This window comes from Podarcis gaigeae (genome assembly GCF_964106915.1).
Source record: "Podarcis gaigeae genome assembly, chromosome: 1".
In the NCBI taxonomy this organism is placed as follows: Eukaryota; Metazoa; Chordata; class Lepidosauria; order Squamata; family Lacertidae; genus Podarcis; species Podarcis gaigeae.
In genome coordinates, this window is record NC_139678.1 from 117,261,743 (window position 1) to 117,281,914 (window position 20,172).

Here is a 20,172-nt window from a genome sequence, read left to right on the forward strand (position 1 = left end):
GCAAAAGATGATCTTTTCTTTGTAATGTTCCACATCTGCCTTTGCAAAGTATGGTTCATATCTGATTCATTCGTACATACGTGGAACACAAAAGCTTCTATTTGGACATTACGTATATAAGAACTGATCTATTTCTATTTCCTGTTCTAAATGTTGGTCCTTATTGCTCCTACTCAGTTAGATAATGTGAAAAGAGTTATGTTTATATGATGTATAAAGACTTTATATAGTTCAACACAGCCAGTTACGTTGTGGATCATTTTATTAGGACATAAACTGTCAACAGACTAGTGCCCACTAATAAATTGGGCTCTAATCTGCAAACATTTATTTAAGTGTTCATCTTTAAGGTGACAAGCAACTGTAATCTTTTAAATTTCAAAACAACAGTTATTTTTAAAATACGTGTTACATGTAACTCAACAAAATTATTCAACAGGAATTCAAAATCTTTATGCCCAATATCTCCCTGCATAAATATCCGCCCTTGGCATCCGCACTTGATGACTAATTTGGAAAACAAAGGGAGAGAGAGGAATACAAAGCAGCTGGTAACAGGTTAAGGCAAATGCTTACCAAAGTCTTATATTTTCTTTCTGAAAACAAAGAAAAGCTTTTGCCACCCTCTGTCTGTTTCTCTGCGACTTGACGTTTTGTCCTTGAACTTCGAGACATCTATAAAAATGAAGAGGGATAGATCACGGGATGTCTGTGGTAGATCACCGGTAGATCACCGACTCCCCACAAAGAAGCTAAACAACTTTGGCTCCCCTAAACAAAGCTCAACAACTTTGACCTGAACCCCCCCAAAACGGGGTAGATCACTGCCCATTTTTAACTCTGTAAGTAGATCGCAGTCTCTTGGGAGTTGGCCACCCCTGCTATAGAAGATTTAAAAGATTAACACACCTGAGTAGTTGGAGCAAGATTTATGCAGGAGAACTGAATTCCGCAGGCTTGTCAAAAGTATATACAGCAGCATCACCACCCAATTCCCTATATGCAGCCTTCTTCCAGTTGCCAAAGAGCTGCAATAAATCTCTGCAATGTTCGGACAGGCAACGCTTATTTACCTTAATTCCCAAAGGGTTTATTTCATTCCGAGGTTCGCACTGGACTTCTCCTAACTCTTTGGAGTTGATAGATACCAAATACAGCAGCCATTTGCCTCCCTTGATTTCTTTTGGCCACAGGATGTCCAAGGAAGCTGTGCCAAATGTTTTTAGTGGCTTGCCCAAGTTAATTATCTGTCAAGAATATTAAAAACAAACAAACATGCATTTTCTCATGCAACAAGACATTATCGATATTGGTTTGTTTGTTTTTTGCATACCGCTCTTCATCTGCAGATGAAGCAAAACAAGCTATAGCTTAGGGCCCCACTCTCTTGGAGACCCCCAAAAAGTTAAAGGAAAAAAATCTGGATGTACATTTCCAAAACGTAAGATAAAAAACAAATAAAATAAAACCTACATACAGCAACAGTGTTTTGTGTTGTGTGGGTTCCTATGATGTAAGTAATAGGCCCCGCCTGCTAGCCTGCTCCCTAAAATATCACTGGTTTGCTCATTTCTATATATAGGGTGCCTACATTCTGTATGGACTGGTTGCACAGCAACATGTCTAAATGGCTTTGGATACCTATTAGGTCCATAAATTACCATATAGCATATAAACCTAAATCTGGCCCTGATAACATTACAACACAAAATACATTGTAAAAGGAAGAACAACAACAAACCAATAACACACACGCACATTTAAAAAGACATCAGATGTTAACAAGTCAAAGGCCTGGTTTGAAAAGGAACGTTTTCGCTTTGTGCCTAAAGATGTATAATGAAGGTGCTAGAACTATTCCTTCATATATATATATCAACTTACCCTGAATTCATATTCTATTAAGCTGCCGATGTCCTCCTCAGATTTCATAGCGCTTTCACCGATGACGTTGCCTCCAAAGTACACCTGGGCAGGCTTAGCCGCCCTATTGTTAAAAGAAACATCACATTTTAATGACCATCACAAAAGGATTGTCTCTAGCATTGATTTGTTATGCTAAATATAAGACACTTACCCTGTGAGTGACAAAAGCAGTTCAATAACTACTTTAGCACTAGCGGTAATTGGATCCAAATTAACTTGATTGCTTGTTCTGCAACAAAAAGGAAACAAAAGGACACTTGTTTTTTTCTGCTTTGTTTTTATAACCACTAACCATTTCCATGTCATAATTATGCAGCATTCACAACCAAGTCACAACCATTTCAGAATATTTACAAGCATTAGAAAAAGCAACTAATGCTTTAAAAAAATAAAAATCTTACGTCTCCAATTTCAGATTAATGTCCAAGTCCTTGGTATCGACATTAACTTTAGTTGTACTTAAAATCACGTAGAATGTAACCTGAGAAATGGAATAAATGCAAAGTGATTAATATACCGTATATTAGAGACATATCAATTTTTGCTTTATGTACTAGATAGGTAATTCTGATAGATGCTTTAAGGGGCTGGCAGTCATTGGCTAGATACTTGAATTGACTATGAATTGTTCAGCAAGGTATTTAGGCGACATATGTTTTTTCATTGTCCTATACTGAAATATTTTTGGCAGAAGGTAACTGAAACTATCAACAGAACTGTATGGAACAGCCTTACATTTACACAGCAAAATACCCTCTTGAATTATATACCCAGAACATGGAACCTTACAAAAGGACAATACAAGTGGACTTACACAAGGACAATACAAGGACAAGTGGACAGACCCAGGAGCCAGTCCCATTTTCATCACTTGATTACTATGTGCCCCAGAGGCAGCTTTGGTCTCTCCTGCCTTCCACCTTGGCTGGCATGAGTTAACAGGGCTGCAGCTGCAGTGATGGCTATGCCAATCCATCATGCCCCCGATGCCTGGCCGGGGTTTGGATTGCTCTCTTTATTATGGTATAAATATAATGCCCTAATTTTGTGCTTCATTGTTTCCGATCTTTTCTTTTACATATCAACTGTAAGATGCTCCTTCACGTTACTTCTGATTGTTATTATAAGTTACTGTCCTGACTAGATGGTTAATGAATACCGTATTTTTCCATGTATAAGACGGTGCTTTTTGCTTTAAAAAAAAAATAGCAAAAAATTGGGTGTCGTCTTATATAGTGAATGCAGAGGGGGGACGTGCGATTAATGGCAGCAGCAAGCAGGAGATTGGCAGCAGCGATAGGGCGGGTGATTGGTGGCTGCGGCAAGGCCTGCTAGCGATTGGCTGCGGCAAGTGGGCAGGTGATTGGCGGCTGTGGCGAGGCGGGCAGGCAATTGGCAGCTGCGGCAAGTGGGCGGGTGGGATGTTGGTAGTGGCAAGTGAGCAGACAATTGGCGGCTGTGGCAAGGTGTGCGATTGGCAGTGGCTGTGGCAAGCAATTGGCAGTGGCAGGCAGCCGGGTAAGCAAATGGCGGACGTGACCTCCCCCACCCCAAAAAGCTAAACAACTTAATTTCTTACATTTGGGTTAAAAAAGAAATAGGGGTCATCTTATACATGGGGACGTTTTATACACAGAAAAATACAGTAGCTTATTGGGGGGAATGATTTTAGCTTGGAATAAAAGGAGCACATTCAGTTATCAGATGTTGAGTAAACACTGGTTTTAAAATACAGTGGAACCTCGGTTCTCCAACGTCTCCGTTGACGAACATTTCGGAACCCAAACACCAAAAATCCGGAAGTAAATTCTTCCATTTTCAAACGCGCCTCCAAAGTCCAACAGCTTCTGCCGCGTATTTTTCAATTTTCTCAACTGAATTTGCTGACAGCCCTTTGTGCCTCGGTTTTCGAACGCTTCGGAAGTCGAACGGTCTTCCAGAACGTATTACATTCAAAAGCCAAGGTACCACTGTATACCAGGCATTGGCTCTATAAGAAAAAAACCACTTACGGAAGAATTTCTCTTGAAAGGATTTCCAAGTTCACAGTCTACTTGAGAGCCGTTTGGATTAGCCCCGCAGGTCAATTGTTTCTCCTAAGTTAAAAGAGATCGATATTTCAATGCAAAGAGTTAAATGAAATAACGAAAAGCTTCTTTGAACGTCCACATCACCTGGGACTCAGCTACATTAGCAAAGAAAAAGCGTTTTACGTGCATTATAACACGGCGACACGGGATGACACTGTGGAGTCCCGTCTTTCACCAACGTGATTTCCCATGATAAAGTTTACAATGCGTTTTCCTGAAATGCTTTTTTAAAATGGAAACAGTACTTACCGGAAAGGCTTTCAGCTCCCTAAAAGCAGAGTAAGTCAAGCTATCTGGAAAGGTAGCTATGAATCTAGCTTCATGGGCATCTTCGCCATCTGCCTCAGGATCTCTCGGGTCCGACGGATTGTTTGTCACTGTGATTTCAAGGGCAATGTCTTTTTGGTCTTTGAGCACAAGCACTGGAATGTTGTTCTTACTAAGGACACAGAACGAGTCAGGTTTTAGGGACTGGCGGGAAGAAAAGCCTCCAAGGAACACAAACGACTTTATTTTCAAAACCGGCAGTGGCGTAGCGTGGGTTGTCAGCACCCGGGGCAAGGCAAGTAATTTGCGCTCCCTAACCCGTGGATTTGTGCCCCCTAATCCTAACCCCCAGATGTTGCGCAAGGTGCGGCCGACCCCCTGCACCCCCCACACTACGCCACTGAAAACCGGTATCCCGTTTCTTAAAGACTTACATTGGTAAATAGGAAAATCTGTCTTCATTTCCTTCTTTGGTGCAAAATCTGTAATGAAGCTTCAAATTGCTGTGGCAAATATTGTCTTCTCCACAACCTTCTTTCAGGAACTGCACCTACAATGAACGCAAGTTTAGATTTGAAACAGCATTGAATTTAAAGAATAACAGCCACACAGGAAGCAGAGGAGGTATAGTCATCCTATGCCACAAGTCACTTTTTTGGTCTTTTTCCGCACGACACTTAAATTCAATCAACCCAAATAGTGCTGGGTCAAACTTCTACACCCAAATATTTATGAGGTGCAGAACTGGCTTTCAAGGAATTTGAAAAGCCTTACAACGTACCTATTATTGCTCTTGTGCGTATATACCATATTGGCCTGAATATAAGCCTCACTTTTATTTCAAATTCCGACTGTGAAAAGTGCGGCTTATATTTGCGACCTTAAAGTATGCAGCCAGGAGCGCGAGGCAAACAGCGCCAGGAGCACAGCAAAGTGGCGCCCACCCCGTGCGCAGTTCCCCGTCCTCTCTCCGCAAGGCTGGGAAGGGAGAGAGCAAAGAACTTGGGGGGGGGGGGGCTGGCCTGCACATGTGGTGTCATCAGGAGGTCCAACAGGGCCCACTGCAGATGCGGAATATTGAGGGGGCCTGGTCCCTCAATTTTCAAGAATTCTGGGGGAGCCTCGGCCCCCTGTGAATTTTGGATTAACAGACAGCGCACATCAACAAGCATGCAGATGTTACAAATGCAGATTTCTGAATTGTTACTCAGACAAACCTTTCTTTCTTTCTATGTGTTTCTGAGACATGGTGCAAAATGAACTAATCAGGCTAGAACAGATCTCGAGATTAGAAAGGGAAGGGGGGGGGGGACTTACTTCCGCATTAACTGTACTTGGTTCATTGGAATTTAGAATGGGAAGAAGTTCTGGGAGCGACCGTCCTTGTCTTCTCCTAGACTGAGAGCTGGACTCAGAGCCGTTTATTGCGACGCCAACTGTTATAGGAATTGGACGCAGTTTATCTTTGATATTTTCCTAAGAGATACAGACATTTGAATTATTACCACACAGAATGACCCCCTGCTGGGTTTGGCAGCAAATATTCTGGCTTCAAACTTACTCTACGTTCAGCTTGCACGAAGGCCCCAGCCTGCACAATTCCATCACTGTGACAACATCTCGGTTTCCAACATTGGCACATTAGTTCAACCGGCTAGGACCATCCCACAAATACTTAACCTAAAAGTAACTACTCGCATTGCCAAACTATTTATGTATGTGACAGCAGCAGCTAGGATATTATATGCGCAGAAATGAAAAGAAGAAGAGGTTCCAATGAAGGAGGAGTGGCTTTTGAAAGTAAAGGACTATGCATTCAAAATGATGAAATTTTTATAGAGGAATGGAGGCCTTTAGTGGACTATTTTTTAAAAAAATATTAAAGTCAAATGAAATGGTGGGCAAATTCCTTGCTTGTAACATCAAAGGACGCAAGCAAGGAATTTGTTCCTAGGGTGCTTACATACATGCATAATGTTTTGATATTCCTATCATATAACACCGCTCTTGAAAGACCTACACTGGCTCCCAGTACGTTTCCGAGCACAATTCAAAGTGTTGGTGCTGACCTTTAAAGCCCTAAACGGCCTCGGTCCAGCATACCTGAAAGAGTCTCTCTACCTCCATTGTTCTGCCCGGACACTGAGATCCAGCACCGAGGGCCTTCTGGTGGTTCTCTCGCTGCGAGAAGCCAAGTTACAGGGAACCAGGCAGAGGGCCTCCTCGGTAGTGGCGCCCGCCCTGTGGAATGCCCTCCCACCAGATGTCAAAGAGAAAAATAACTACCAAACTTTTCGAAGACATCTGAAGGCAGCCCTGTTTAGGGAAGCTTTTAATGTTTAAAAGGTTATTGTATTTTAGTGTTTTGTTGGAAGCTGCCCAGAGTGGCTGGAGAAACCCAGTCAGATGGGCAGGATATAAATAATAAATTATTATTATTATTATATTATTATGCAAACTCCTTCTGCCTGAACTAAAGAAACAAACATGAAATTGTTATTCCGTGCAATGATTAGAACATGCAAACTCACAGAGCTCGCAATAGTGTTAGGATATTTCCGTTCCACCTTAAAAGGGAGCAGGATGTTTGTGTCACAGCCTGCGTATTTCCTGTTCACAGGATGTTTCTGTTGTGTCTATGCTTTCGTTTTCTCTCTGTGCCTGAACACGCAAACAGGCAGTCATGTTTTTTCCTTTGTTCTGACCAACGCTGAATAAACTTCTAAATAATGCTGTCCTGCGTGCATCTTTCGCTGTGCGAATTCTGCTGATAGAGCGTGCATCAGCTCTGGAATGTGGCAAGCTATTTTCTGGAGCTCATGTCGCTAATTGCTGATACTGTATCTACGGGAGATCGATGGATCGTCCGGAGGCGACGTGGGGGCCATGATGGGCTTTATCTCCCTGGCAGTATCCCAACAAATAGCTGGCATACATGTTGTTCACCTGTATGTTCACAACAACTCTGTGTGGTAGGCTAAGGCTGATGGAGACGGACTTGCCAAAGGTCGCCCAATGGGCTTTATGGCTGTGTGGGAACGTGGCCACAGGTCTTCCCAAGCCAGCTTTCTAATCACGGCATCACAACGGATCTCATATGTGACCCACAAGCCGGAGGCCACCTCAAGTTCACCTGAAAGCGTATTGTTGGCAAAACTAGACCTGAATGGGGCAGCATTAAAAACAGAAGCCTCTGCGCTTCTCATACCTGCAATACGAGTTTTTTGGTCACACACTCTTCTTTCTTCTGTCCTTGGAGAGTCACACTCCCACTCAGCTGATCGGAGAGTCGCTCAAGAGACTGCCCTCTAGAAGAGAGTCGATCGGAAAACTGCACTCTGGATGGCCAGCCCGATCGCCTCCTCTCATTTTCTACTTCAATTGTATAGTTCAGAACTGGGAAGTGGGGGAGGGGGTTGGAGTGGAAAGAAAAAGAACCCTCAGAAATAGTATAAGGGAAGACAAGTTGCACCATTCACTGCTCTTTGTTTAAATGGTACTAGAAATCAACGCAGTTCAGCCTTCCTAATCCAGGGCACTCTACATATTGCTGGACTACAAATCCCACCACCCCTGCCTTAGGGGGCTTATGGGATTTGTAGTCCATAACACATGGGGAGGGGCACCAGGTGGGAAAGGCTGGTATACTATCTTACAGATGTTGTACATTAGCCCATTTTCCCCCTGCCTTGCCCTGCCTGGAAGGCAACAAGTTTTATTTTTATTTTTTAAGATTTTTTTTAATAAGCATATAAAACACATACATATTCACTTAGTACACATACGTAACACATTACCTTATTTTCATAACATAAAATGTACCTACATTACTCTATATAATACCTCCCTGTACTGTACATATCAACATACCTACAGAGAGGAAGGCAACAAGTTTTAAGACCTGGTCACCTTGCAAGATGTGCCACTGAGCTGGCTTTGTAAGGACACAAGTGTCGAACTTCAGGCATATTTGCATGAAAACGTGAAGCTAAGACAATGCAGAACAGGGGATCGCAAAAAATAATAATAATTGGGGTCCATGCACACATTCGCAAATGGGACAAGTTGTTGGGGGAGCTACACTTAACAATATGCAAGTATCGTTATATCATACCAACTTACTTAGTTTGGGGTTGAAGTCACTGGAACTAGCAGTATACTCAAAGCACGCTTCAATGTTCACGCTGGAAGAATTCAAGAGCACAGAAATAAACTTCAAAGAGTTCAGCACTGGAGACATTTCATCAAAAGCTGCTGGAATCTCAAGAGTAAATGCATTGCTTCAATGCCCACCCTCTATAGTCAAGCACTTGGTGCCATAAACACATCTTCTGTCGTCTTGAGGCCTGGTATTTGCATTGTCCCAAGAAGGAAAAAGGAAAGAGACTGCTATGGCCAACCCCTTGAAATCCTTGCTGCTCCTCTGCCTCTTCACTGCCACTACCCCATCGGCTCTAAGCAAGTGATCAGTAGAGCTGGGTGATATATACGCCATACCAGTTGAAAGACAACTGAAGGCAGCCCTGTTTAGGGAAGTTTTTAATGTCTGATGCTGTATTGTTTTTAATATTCAGTTGGAAGCCGCCCGGTGGCTGGGGAAACCCAGCCAGATGGGCGGTGTATAAATAATAAATTATTATTATTATTATTATTATTATTATTATTATTAATTGTTTGAAACCGGTACAGTGGTGCCTCGCAAGACGAAATTAATCTGTTCCGCGATTCTCTTCGTCTAGCGGTTTTTTCGTCTTGCGAAGCAAGCCCATTGACAGCTTAGCGGATTAGTGCTATTAGCAGTTTAGCGGCTTTTAGCGATCAGCTGTTAAGCGGCTTATCAGCGGATCAGCTGATAAGTGGCTTAGGAAAAGGGGGTGAAAGGGGAAAAAACCCGCAGGAACTCGCAAGACATTTTCGTCTTGCAAAGCAAGCCCATAGGGAAATTCGTTTTGCGAAGCGCCTCCAAAACGGAAACCCCTTTCGTTTAGCGGGTTTTCCGTCTTGCGAGGCGTTCGTCTTGCGGGGCACCACTGTATGGTGTTCAGATCACAATACTGGTTTCAGACAATTTTAGCTGGCAATTACCAGCTCATCTACTCATCCATCTAAGCGATGGGCGGGGTTTGCGACCCGGCCCAGAATTCCCGAGCCTGGGTAACACCCTACCTTGCTTGCTGGACCGTTGCTCCGCCCCCTCCCCGGCTAGCCAATCGGATGCAGGCTGGGGGGCGGAGTGAGGGCCAGGTAAGGGCAGGCTCTAGCCAACCTTCTCCTAGTCGGTATATTGATAAATCGTCTGAAACTGGTATGGCGTTCAGATCGCGCTACCGGTTTCAAACAATCTGAGCTGGCAATACGCGGCGCCAGCTCAAGTTGCAGGCGGAGCCGAAGAAGGTTCTGGGGGAGCACCTTCTTGGGCTCTGCCTGCCTGCATCTTTAAGGAAGCCCCCCGCCCCTCCGGCTTGCGTGAGGCTGAGTGGTATTCGTACTTGCTCAGATGGGGGACAGGACGCTTCCTGCCCCCCAGCTAAGCAGTTTAATGAAGCCCTGATGTCCCTCCAGCTTGCTCAGTAGGGCTGGGTGATGTATCTCAGCTGTTTCTTCTTCCTGTAAGGTGGTGGGGATAGGAAGACGCAGCTGCGATACATTCCAGACATCAGCGTACAATGGAACCTCATTGTTACGTACTGTCCTCCTTGCGAACGCTGCAGGTTACGAGCTCCACTAACCAGGAAGTAGATGCCCCTTGTTGCGAACTCTGCCCCGGGATGTGAGCAGAAGTCGCGTGCCGGCTGCGCGGCAACAGCAGGAGGCACCATTAGCAAAAGCTGGCCTCATGTTATGAGCAGTTTCGGGCTACAAACGGACCTCCAGAACAGATTAAGTTCGTAACCAGAGGAACCCCCGTTTTGTGGTATATAGCTGCTGATATACCACGATGTTGAAAACTGGATGTCGCCCAACCCTAGTGATCAGGGACAAGAGCAATGAGAAGAAGTGCTTTCTTGGTGTTCTGGGCAACGGTAGGGGCTGGTTCCAAAGAGAAAAGGCAATGGTGACTGTAGCAAAAATGGTGACTCGTGGAGCAGGCACACTGAGGACACCTTGCCCAAGGGTCTTCAAAAACCTGACAGCGTGGTCTCCACCATAAAAGGTTTGTAGGGCTCCAGCCTTGAGCTCCAAGGAGGAGAAGCTAGCTGAGACCAGGTCTGCCATGCTGGTGGTTCAAAGCCCATAGAATCAGAGGCTGGTGGTTCAGAGCTCACAGAACTTGAGGGTTGGACCCTTCAGAGCTGAGCCAGGACCCTCACGGTCCCCTAAGCATGGCTGGCCACAAGAATTGGGTGCCTTCCATACTACAACCCTTGCCCAACGGCACAGGGAAGAAGTGTGCCTGTTGAGCGGCCACAGAAAGGCAAAGCAACATTCCTCTTCAGGCCAAGTCTTTAAGAACTGCAGCCTTCAGGCTAGGAGAGTAGATACTGGTAAAGACGGCGAGGAGGAAGAGACCCATGAGGCCCTGCTGCCTCAATAAGTGAGAGGGATGGTTTGGAACAACGATCCCTTGCTTCCAACATTACCAAGGCAACATGGCAAGAAGAGGCATTGTTGTAGCTCTTAAACAATACAGGAGTAACATCAACAATCCAACCTAACAGGTAACTGTGTATTTGCAGGCTGGCATAGTCACCTCCCATGCAATGCACCATATTGTGGAAATTCTCGTGCATATGAAACACACGAACGTTTGCCAAAACATTGAAACAAATATTAGGAGTTCAACGGCTTACCAAATCCCGCTGGGGACTTCACAGTTCTTTTTCTTTAGGTCTATTCTGCCGGGGTCTATCTTAATAGTTTTCTTAACGTTCACCACAGGCCGCGATCTTGTATGTCAGGAGGGAAGAGGAGGTTGGGGAAGAAACTTGTTATTTCAATGAATGGCACTTGAGGAAGGAATTCTTAGGCTAATAAACAGGGAAAGTCCCGTTGGGCTTTCCATTTTCATGCTGTAGTAGGGAGAGGCTCTGACAGAGTGGCCTAGTTCTTCGCAGTGTGTTAGCACCGAAAGCACAAGAGGGTTTAGAGTAAAACATTTCATCAAAATATGTTGCACATCTGATAAACAAAGGCTGGGTGACTGCATTTAGAATAAAACTGACTTCTCTTCCTCAGTCCTAGTCTGTCTGTCGTTCTTTCTGTCTGTCTCTGTTTTTATGCACAATTATTCCCACAACAGTGGCAACTTAGGCCTGGATGACATTCTCCTGTGTCTGGACTGTTCTACTTCAGGCAGCAGCAGCAGCGGTGTAGCGTGGGGTGGGGGCCAAAGGGGCGGTTTCCCCATGCTCAAAACTGTTAGGGGCGCAAAATTTCAACACTCATTGATGCGTCAACAGAGCTGCACAGTTCCACCACTGGGCTCCATTGAAAACAGCTTCTATGTGCGAACCAGGAAGTGACCTCTCCAGACAATGGAACTGCTCTTATTTTCTTATCACTGCGGCTGCGATCTCTTGGGTGACATGGATGTCACTGGGCAGTTGAATGCACACACATCTGTTTCCCTCCCACCATGGAGCCCCGGGCACTGGCAACCCACGCTACACCACTGGGCAACAGATTGAGTCACATGACTGGCTTTGCCCTCCACACTGGAAAACAATTCCCTGAACACTGACAGATTGATTGGGGGGGGGGGATTCTAGGCCCCCAACAGTCTGAAATGGTATAGTCCAAGACACATTTACTATATCATCATTCCTCTGTCTGAGATAATTATGCCCAAGTGACTGTGCTCTTGTTCAAGGACTCACTCATTTTAATATTTATGAAAGTTTGGGGCCTCGCCGTTCTTAAAAGATGAAAAGTGCACTGTGGAAACTCATGCCAACTGTTAAGTCTTGTCTCCTCAAAAATGTTTGGGTTCAGTGGCACATTTGAAAATCTAAGAAACTGTTGTTTTTGTTGTTTAGTTGTTTCGTCGTGTCCAACTCTTCATGACCCCATGGAAGAAACTGTTAGGGCACCACAAAATACCCACTTCACAGAAGAAAACTGGTGATGCTCAGACTCCCCCGCCTCCTCCAAATAAACAAAAAACCTGTGCACATCCCATAACAAATAAAAGAAAGAAAGAAAGAAAGAAAGAAAGAAAGAAAGAAAGAAAGAAAGAAAGAAAGAAAGAAACCTTCCAAACAAATAATGCCCCAAACCCTCAGTTATTTTTTAAGGGTGACAAAGGACGTGTCTGAGAACAAGCAGGGTGTGACAGGTGCCACATTAAGGACCCCAGAGTTAAATCAAGGTTAAATCAAGAAGGCGCTACACACCTGTAAACAGCTACAGAATCTGAAAGCGACCCAACAGCAATATCAGGATAGGAGTTTTTGTCAAGGTCCATGTTTCCGGTAATAGAATAACCAAAGGATGAGACTCCGTTTGCCCCACCATCCAGAATCTGAAACAGTGCGAAAAAATGGAAATTGTTATGCTGTATTTTGCTACTTGACTGCCATCCATAAACACTGTTGTCTTTCTTGTTTTTCAGTGTATTGGATTTTGGGAATATTTTCTGATATGTTCATGTCCCTGCATACAGTCCTCATGTATCTAAAGATGAAGGGTGGTTTAAAAACATTTAAATAAGAAATGCATGTATTTAGCGGCTTTATCTGGTGTGGGGAACCTTTGGCCCTTGAGATGTTGCTAAACTACAACGTCCCTATTCACTGAACAGGATTGCTATGGCTGATGGGGCTTGGAGGGTCAAACAACTTGGAAGGTCAAAGATTCGCCCTGCAATTAGTAGAACGTCACCTTAGGAAAAAGGCAGAGAGTAAATCAGACATAGAAAAGGGTCATAAAAAGGGGAGCACAGCTAAAGGAAGTCAGAAAGGAGCCACAATGGGGTACACACTATGGAAGAGGGTGCTGTCAAATGTCACAGAATCATAGGCTACCGTATTGGCCAGAATATAACCCGCACCAGCAAATAAGCCGCACCTTAAAAAAATTTTTGGGGGGGAGACAATAGCCGAATATAAGCCGCTCCCTTAAAATTGGGTTACAGGCTGAAAATCGCTGCGGTTGGTAGAATTGCAACTCCGAGCCAATTTAAGCCTTTGATCTTGCAAGCCCGCAAAAGTTACCGTAGAATCGCTGAAATCGCAAATCGCTATTCAATTGGCTGCAATTCCACAGGCACTGACTCCCGTAAACGGCAAATGAACAGTCTCAAGCTCGCAAATCGGCAATAAAACATTTTTTTGTTCCGTTTTACCGTATGTCTGTTTCAGCGGCGATATCGTATAAAAGCCCATTTTTGTAAGGTTGCGAATTTAAGCCGCATTTTCAACTTTTCACGGTTGGAATTTGGGGGAAAAGTGAGGCTTATATTCAGACCAATACGGTATCAATGGAAAATAGGTGAGCGCTTCCCACTGAAAAGAACTAGCCAAGCATCTATCTCATCAACACCAATCTCCAGAACCATAAGTCATTATAAGAATTATTGATTAATGCAGTTAAAAGAGTCCATTGACAAGCCATTGGGACACATAGTCAATTCCCCCCCCCCCCAAGATTTCCTGTCTGCATAAAGCTTATAAGTAAAAACAGAAAAATCAATGGCAATTAAAACAATAAAGGAATATTACGTCTGCATTTATTAGGAGGCAGGCCATCCTCCACACATGCAAAAAAATAATAATACAAATAATAATAATAATACAAATCTGAAGGAAGAGCTGAATTCTGCAACAACAGGATAAAGGCTTTTATCTTATTTTCTACAGAAGGCAAAAGACTTAGCAAGCAGCGTCTCTTAAGAGGAATAGCTTGAGGAAATGTAGGACAAAACTGTTCCACTCAGAGAGCTACAATTTCCAGCGTGCTTTAACAATCAACCCCTCTTTCCAGGAAACTCCGGAATTGAAGCTCTATTAGGGGAATAGGGATCCCAGTTTGAAAGCACGTCAAAGTGCAAGTAGATAAACAGGTACCACTCTGGTGGGAAGGTAAACGGCGTTTCCATGCGCTCCTCTGGTTCGCCAGAAGCAGCTTAGTCATGCTGGCCACATGACCCAGAAGCTGTACGCCGGCTCCCTCGGCCAATAAAGCGAGATGAGCGCCGCAACCCCAGAGTTGGCCACGACTGGACCTAATGGTCAGGGGTCCCTTTACCTTTTAACAACACTCAATGCCCTTATAATGAACTACAGTTCCTAGGATGCATTGGTGGAAAGCACGACTGTTTAAAGTGGTATGATATTGCTTTAAATGTATAGTACAGATGGGGTCTTACATGAAAAGATATTAGGCAGAGAAGAGAGTGGCGTGCAAAGTCTAAGGAGAGAGAGAAGCAGGTGGCAGAGAACTATAAGTGGACAGCTGCTTGGGAGAAGCTTAGGAAACAAGCGAAATAAATATTTCAGTTCCACTGGAAGGAGAAGCGAACGTCACTAGCTAGTACCTGTGCTGGTTTTGTGTTTATCCCGTCCTTGGAGCCATGATAAATATACACCTTGCCAGAGTCGTCATATGGAGCCCCTACAGCAATATCTGTTGTATATAAAAAAAGAGAAGGACAACAACAGTCAAACTGAACATGCAGGTTTTCAAAGCTACATGGATTGCTCAAATAAGGCAGGGCCCATGGAGTTTGTCCAGGCCCGAGAATCAGAAATTAGACGCATCTGGCAGCTGGCGCAGGTCCAATGGCGACCACGTGGAGATCTCTGGATGCCAGGCAGGCGACTGGGGAAAACAAAATGTTCACTTAGAGAAGGATCTTCCTTGGAGCTTGAATTTGTTTTATTCTGGATTGTTTTATTTGACGTTGTCATGTTGTTGTAAACCGCTTTGAGATGTGTTCTTTAAAATGTGTGTTCTTAAAGCGGTATAGAGATGGAATGAATGATGACAACTTCCTTTAGTAGTGTTTTCCTTTGAAATGTTCATGTGGTTTTCGTTGTTGTTAATTTTGCTATGTTAAATGTGCTTTTGTAGTCGAACCTCCTTTGTAATATTTCATCTTGAAATATTTAGTTTCCCGTTAATCATGTTGCTTTGAATGTATACATTCTATTTGACTTTCTCCAGAAAGCAAGTTATTGGGGTTTTGTTTTGTTTTTTTGCTTTATTATGTCTTTTATGTCCTCATTTTGTCTTTTTTATCTTGTGATCCACCCTGCAATCTTCAGATGAAGGGTGGTATACAAATTTAATAAATAATAATAACATTCTGGATTGTTTTATATGATGTTTTGATGTAGGTTGCAAACTGCCTTGAAATATTGTTCTTAAAAATATAATGTGGTATAGAAATGAAATTCATCATCATCATCAAAGAGCAGACCAATCGTTTTCCGGCTTACCTTCGAAGCCATCTTGGTTAATGTCACCAATATTTTCGACTGCGATTCCAAACATGGAGTCTGCTGGTCCTGTGAGCCGAACTGGTTTGACTCCTTCCCACTTGCCTTGCTGGTTAATGTAAATGTACACTGCACCGCCAATTTCTCCTTCCCTGTCAAAGTACTGCGGCGCTCCAACAACAATATCTTGCCAACTGAGAAAACAACAAGTTCATTGTGCTTAAGGGCAACTGTGAGAAGCAGGTGATAAAAGTGACCTCAGAAAGACAACATGTTCAGCAGAGTGCACAATTCAACACAAGGCTTCCCAATAATACAGCTGCTCAGAGAGATCTCTTGAATTCAGTTTTAAGAAGTTCAGTGATAAACGGCTAGATTTCCACCCCCCTGGCCATTTCTACAGTACTTTGCTGTCTTTTTTTACGGTGTTTTATTCTCACTGAACTCGCGACCATCTTGCCAAGTTGGCCATTGCTCGTCCAGTTTTTGCATGTATGGAGCTTGGGCTGCATTCCTATGATCACTCACCTGGGAGTAAGCCTCTTTTAACTCAATGGGACTTACTTCTGAGTAAACATGTACAAGATTGCACCGCTCCTAAGAGTGACTCAAGTCAAAGTTCATGATCGGGATTTCCCAAATCCAAGTTCTGTTTAATCCTCTGGGCCACAGTAGAAGGGGTTATGGTTTGTTTGTTTGTTTGTTTGTTTGTTTATTTAAACCAGGCATGGCCAAACAGCCCTCCAGCTGTTTTGGGACTACTACTCCCATCATCCCTAGCTAACAGGACCAGTGGTCAGGATGATGGGAATTGTAGTCCCAAAACAGCTGGAGGGCCAAGTCTGGCCATGCCTGGTTTAAACAATACAATAACCATTAAACACTTATCCAGCAGTACAGCTAATGGTGATTGTTTTATCCATTGTCTCTAGACTTACACTTACTATGGTTTGTTTAGGTCATGGATAAGGAACCTGTGGCTCTCCAAATGTTGCTGGATCATCCCTGAAGGAGCGTCTCCACCCCCATCGTTCAGCCCGGACACCGAGGTCCAGCGCCGAGGGCCTTCTGGCGGTTCCCTCACTGCGAGAAGCCAAGCTACAGGGAACCAGGCAGAGGGCCTTCTCGGTAGTGGCGCCCGCCCTGTGGAACGCCCTCCCATCAGATGTCAATGAAATAAACAACTATCTGATTTTTAGAAGACATCTGATGGCAACTCTGTTTAGTGAAGTTTTTAATGTCTGATGTTTTATCGTATTTTTAATATTCTGTTGGGAGCCACCCAGAGTGGCTGGGGAAACCCAGCCAGATGGGCGGGGTATAAATACATAAATAATAATAATAATAATAAATCATTGGCCCTGTTCACTGGGGCTGACGAGCTGAAATCCAGCAACAACTGGAGGTCCTCAGGTTCACCTTCCCCGGTCTATATTCCCTGAGATCCTTCTTTAAAGAATCCATTTTGCTGAATGTTTTACAGTGAGTAAGCTTACTTACTCAAACCACTTAAAATGGAGGGTCAGGGGAGCAGGAAGTGTGAAAACATTCAACGGTCCACCAGCTATGTTTTATGAAAACGGGCAGGTTGCTTTTCTTAAAAGCAATGGTGCATTTACACTTTTCTGAGTTTGCCATAACCTAATGAGGAACAGCCTCATTTCTCCCCATAGCTGTCAACTTTTCCCTTTTCTTGCGAGGAATCCTAAGGGAATTTCCCTTCAAAAAAGGGAAACGTTGACAGCTATGTTTCTCCCACTTTGCAAAAAAAGAAAGATACGATCACACTTCTCCATGGTACTAGAAGAAAGAGAAGCCAGAGGGCAGGCTTACCCATCACTGTTGAGGTCTACAACGGCCACATCATAGCCAAAAGAGGAGGCCAGCCCCTCGCCTTCAAATGTGTGCTCGGGAGACAATGCCCGTTGAATGACAGTGTCTTTTTTCAAAAGGACAACCGCTCCACTGTGGTTTGCTCTCGGAGCTCCAGACACGAAAGTGAGCTCATTCTGCGAAGTGATGCCTTTTCCAGAGTCCAGAGAAAAACCTACCGCACAACATAAAACAGACGAACAGTTGAAGGTGTGGTGCTATTGTAGGGCCTCTGTGATTGTTGCTATGTTAAAGGGGTGACTGGAAGCACAAGGTCAATGAAAACCCACCTAACAGGGTCTACACATGTACATTAAAAGCTTAAACCTGTCCTCTCCCAGCAGACACTGAAGCAGACTCAAAACAGCACATACAGTGGTACCTCGGTTGTCGAACGTAATCCGTTCTAGAAGACAGTTTGACTTCCGAAATGTTCAACAACCGAGGCGCAAAGGGCAGTCTGCAAAGTCAGTGGAGAAAATTGGGGGGGAAACGCAGCGGAAGCCGTTCAAATTCTGAGGAGCGTTCGAAAACAGAAGTGTTTACTTCCGGGGTTTCGGCGTTCGAAAACCAAAACATTCGGCTTCCGAGTCACTCGAAAACCGAAGTACCACTGTATACAGTGCCGATTTCAGAGAGCCACGTTCACAGCAATTTCGTTGTGCTTTCTTCAGACTTTGTAATAAATAAAAATCTATTCAAGTGTTCACTTGCTTTAACAGAGCGCTCCCATGATGTTAAAGGAATGTTAAGACTTCATGAAAAATTTATCATGCTTATGGAGCGATTCCCCCAGGTACTGATGCTGAACTTCTGCATTCAGCTCACACAGGTACAGTAAACAATTTGAGCACTCCCTCTTTGGTGCGGCCACCTTCATCTTATTGGCTTCCCTATATCCACGTTTTGGTGGAGCAGTCATTGAGGTCCACAGGTTCTCCATCCATGACATGCAGGCCCTTAGCCAAGCCAGCACCCCGAAAGCTCGAGTCCTGAGGATTCTTTTTCGCCCAAAACTTTCAGAAGTTCCCTCGTCTCTTTTGAGCATTTTCCACAATACGCATCAACTTGAAATGGAAAACAATGATGTTGAAAGTCTGGAATGTAACGAAGGAAGCGAGATGGACAACCGCTATTCAGAGGTCACAAACCTAGATAGCTATTCATCATCAGATCGGTGGCCTTGCCTACCCTGACGTTGGGAGGCAGTGTTTTGTACACAAACTGATCGGGGCTACCAAAAGACACACTTGTCAGGAAAAGGAGACCTGCAAATGTGGGTGGAGAAAGAAGATGAAGGAAAGAAAGAAGGACAGGTTAAGCAGAGAGCATAACAACATGGAGACTTAGGGGGGAAACCTGAAAGAGAGCAGAAGTTTTACCAATGGAAATATAGGCAAGCTGCATCCTTTAGGGCCTTGCCTGAAGCTACAGGGCATGTGACCTGTTGCCACACAAGAGGTTGGGGGTTAGCGCTCCTACCCTTCAATACCCATTAACATTTACAGATTTTCACTCATGGCAAATGGGAGTCAGATTCATGGAAACCTCCACCCGGATCAGATTGCTGTGAGGGCTAAAAAAGTCCTGGATTGTAAAGTACCATGTTTTTCGCGCCATAAGACGCACCTTGTTTTAGAGGAGGGGAACAAGAAAAAAAAATATTCTCTGCCTCTCTGCACAGTGCATCTCCAGCAAAAGGGGAGGAGAAATGGAAGGGGCTCCGTTTCTCCTCCCGCTTTGCTGAAGGGGCGCTGCGCAGCTTTCCCGCTCTGCGCAGGAACCTCTCCAGCGAAATGAAGTCAGAACAGCAAGAGGGATTGCTGCGCAGCAAAAGCAGCGATCTCTCTTGCTGTTCTGGCTTCTGGAATAGCCATGCCAAGCCTCTTCAGGGCAGGAGGAGCGTTCCTCCCATTGCCCTGAAGGGGCTTCGCGCAGCTATCCCTGAAGCCAGGACAGCAAGAGGGATCGGCGCGCACCGGTCCCTCTTGCTCTCCTGGCTTCAGCGATAGTTGCGCAGCCTGCATTTGCTCCATAAGACACACATACATTTCTTCTTACTTTTTAGAAGGGGAAAGGTACATCTTATAGAGCGAAAAGTACGGTGAAAATATTGTAAAATAAAAGTACGTCTTATAGAGCGAAAAATACGCCTCAGAGCTTTTAAAAAAAGTAACGCTATATTAACTCAGCTTACACACGAACTGACTTTTCCTTCCATCCCCTTCATCAGTTTTAATGGCAAAATATCATCCTTGGCCTCAAACGTTCCCCACAAAATCTCATCCCAAAGTGTGCTTTTACAGATGGGTCGCTATTCAATCCTTAAGGGCCCCTATCCCTTCTTGGAGGAGACATGCGCAAACGCCGGTGAGCTGTTTGCCGTTCTTCACCGTTTGCATTAAGAAGGAATCGTTTTCACCGTTTGTTGCAAAACGCCGCAAAAATTGCACTCAACTGGCACTCAGAAAGCGAGGGCGAACAAAAATGCAATCTCGACAATTTGCCATATGACACACCAATCTTGGGGGGTTAGCCATTAAAGCATTGCAAAGAGGCCTCAGAAGTTAGCTGACAAATTCGGGATCCCTATCCGCTGGAGATATACCATGAAGTGTCATTTCTTAGCCATCACAATC

At 44.3% G+C, this 20,172-nt stretch overlaps 1 protein-coding gene across 2 annotated transcripts in view; it reads right to left on the reverse strand.

Annotated features, from left to right (window-relative positions):
• ITGA6 (integrin subunit alpha 6) overlaps positions 1-20,172 on the reverse strand; it is a 69,017-nt gene that overhangs the window by 13,031 nt on the left and 35,814 nt on the right. For both annotated transcript variants that reach the window (XM_083705822.1, XM_083705821.1), the window contains exons 6-21: positions 17,495-17,708; positions 15,662-15,855; positions 14,758-14,846; positions 12,617-12,744; positions 11,075-11,170; positions 8,406-8,467; positions 7,492-7,679; positions 5,601-5,759; positions 4,718-4,833; positions 4,266-4,455; positions 3,939-4,022; positions 2,328-2,407; positions 2,078-2,155; positions 1,885-1,987; positions 1,074-1,247; positions 577-675 (exon numbers count right to left, since the gene is read on the reverse strand). In XM_083705822.1, coding sequence (XP_083561948.1) covers positions 577-675; positions 1,074-1,247; positions 1,885-1,987; positions 2,078-2,155; positions 2,328-2,407; positions 3,939-4,022; positions 4,266-4,455; positions 4,718-4,833; positions 5,601-5,759; positions 7,492-7,679; positions 8,406-8,467; positions 11,075-11,170; positions 12,617-12,744; positions 14,758-14,846; positions 15,662-15,855; positions 17,495-17,708 — 2,054 coding nt within the window. The remainder of the gene's footprint in view (positions 1-576; positions 676-1,073; positions 1,248-1,884; positions 1,988-2,077; positions 2,156-2,327; positions 2,408-3,938; positions 4,023-4,265; positions 4,456-4,717; positions 4,834-5,600; positions 5,760-7,491; positions 7,680-8,405; positions 8,468-11,074; positions 11,171-12,616; positions 12,745-14,757; positions 14,847-15,661; positions 15,856-17,494; positions 17,709-20,172) is intronic.